This window comes from Grammomys surdaster, unplaced genomic scaffold (genome assembly GCF_004785775.1).
Source record: "Grammomys surdaster isolate TR1022 unplaced genomic scaffold, NIH_TR_1.0 125671, whole genome shotgun sequence".
Taxonomy (NCBI): Eukaryota; Metazoa; Chordata; class Mammalia; order Rodentia; family Muridae; genus Grammomys; species Grammomys surdaster.
In genome coordinates this window covers 482017-482436 of record NW_021620508.1, presented here as the reverse complement: position 1 = coordinate 482436, position 420 = coordinate 482017, and the positions used below count along the sequence as shown (strand labels likewise).

The 420-nt window shown below is 56.2% G+C and overlaps 1 protein-coding gene across 1 annotated transcript in view; it reads left to right on the top strand.

Annotated features, from left to right (window-relative positions):
• Nucleotides 1-420, top strand: part of Sbsn (suprabasin) — a 4100-nt gene that overhangs the window by 795 nt on the left and 2885 nt on the right. The window contains 1 exon segment of the mRNA XM_028787675.1: nt 1-420. This exon segment is cut by the window's left edge and continues 11 nt beyond it; it is cut by the window's right edge and continues 7 nt beyond it. Within this exon segment, the coding sequence (XP_028643508.1) occupies nt 1-420 (420 nt within the window).

Genomic DNA, 420 nt, shown 5'->3' with positions numbered 1-420 from the left:
AGCAGACAAGTTTGGTCAGGGGATCCACCATGCTCTTGGTCAGGGGGGCAGTGAAGCAGAGAAGTTTGGTCAGGGGGCTCACCAAGCTCTTGGTCAGGGTGGGAGTGCAGCAGACAAGTTTGGTCAGGGGATCCACCATGCTCTTGGTCAGGGTGGGAGCGAAGGAGGCAAACTGGTGCAAGGGGCCAATCAGGGACTTAGCCATGCTGCAATGGAGGCACAGCAGTTTGGTCATGGTCACGGGCATGGTTATTATGCTGCAGGGCAGACTTGGCAAGAAGGAGACAAAGTAATGCATCCAGGGGTCAACCAGGCTGGGGAGGAGATGGAACGGTTTGGGCAGGGTATCCACCATACTGTTAAACAGGCTGAGAAGGAAGCAGAGAAGGTGGCCCACGGGGTCCAAACTGGGGTCAACCA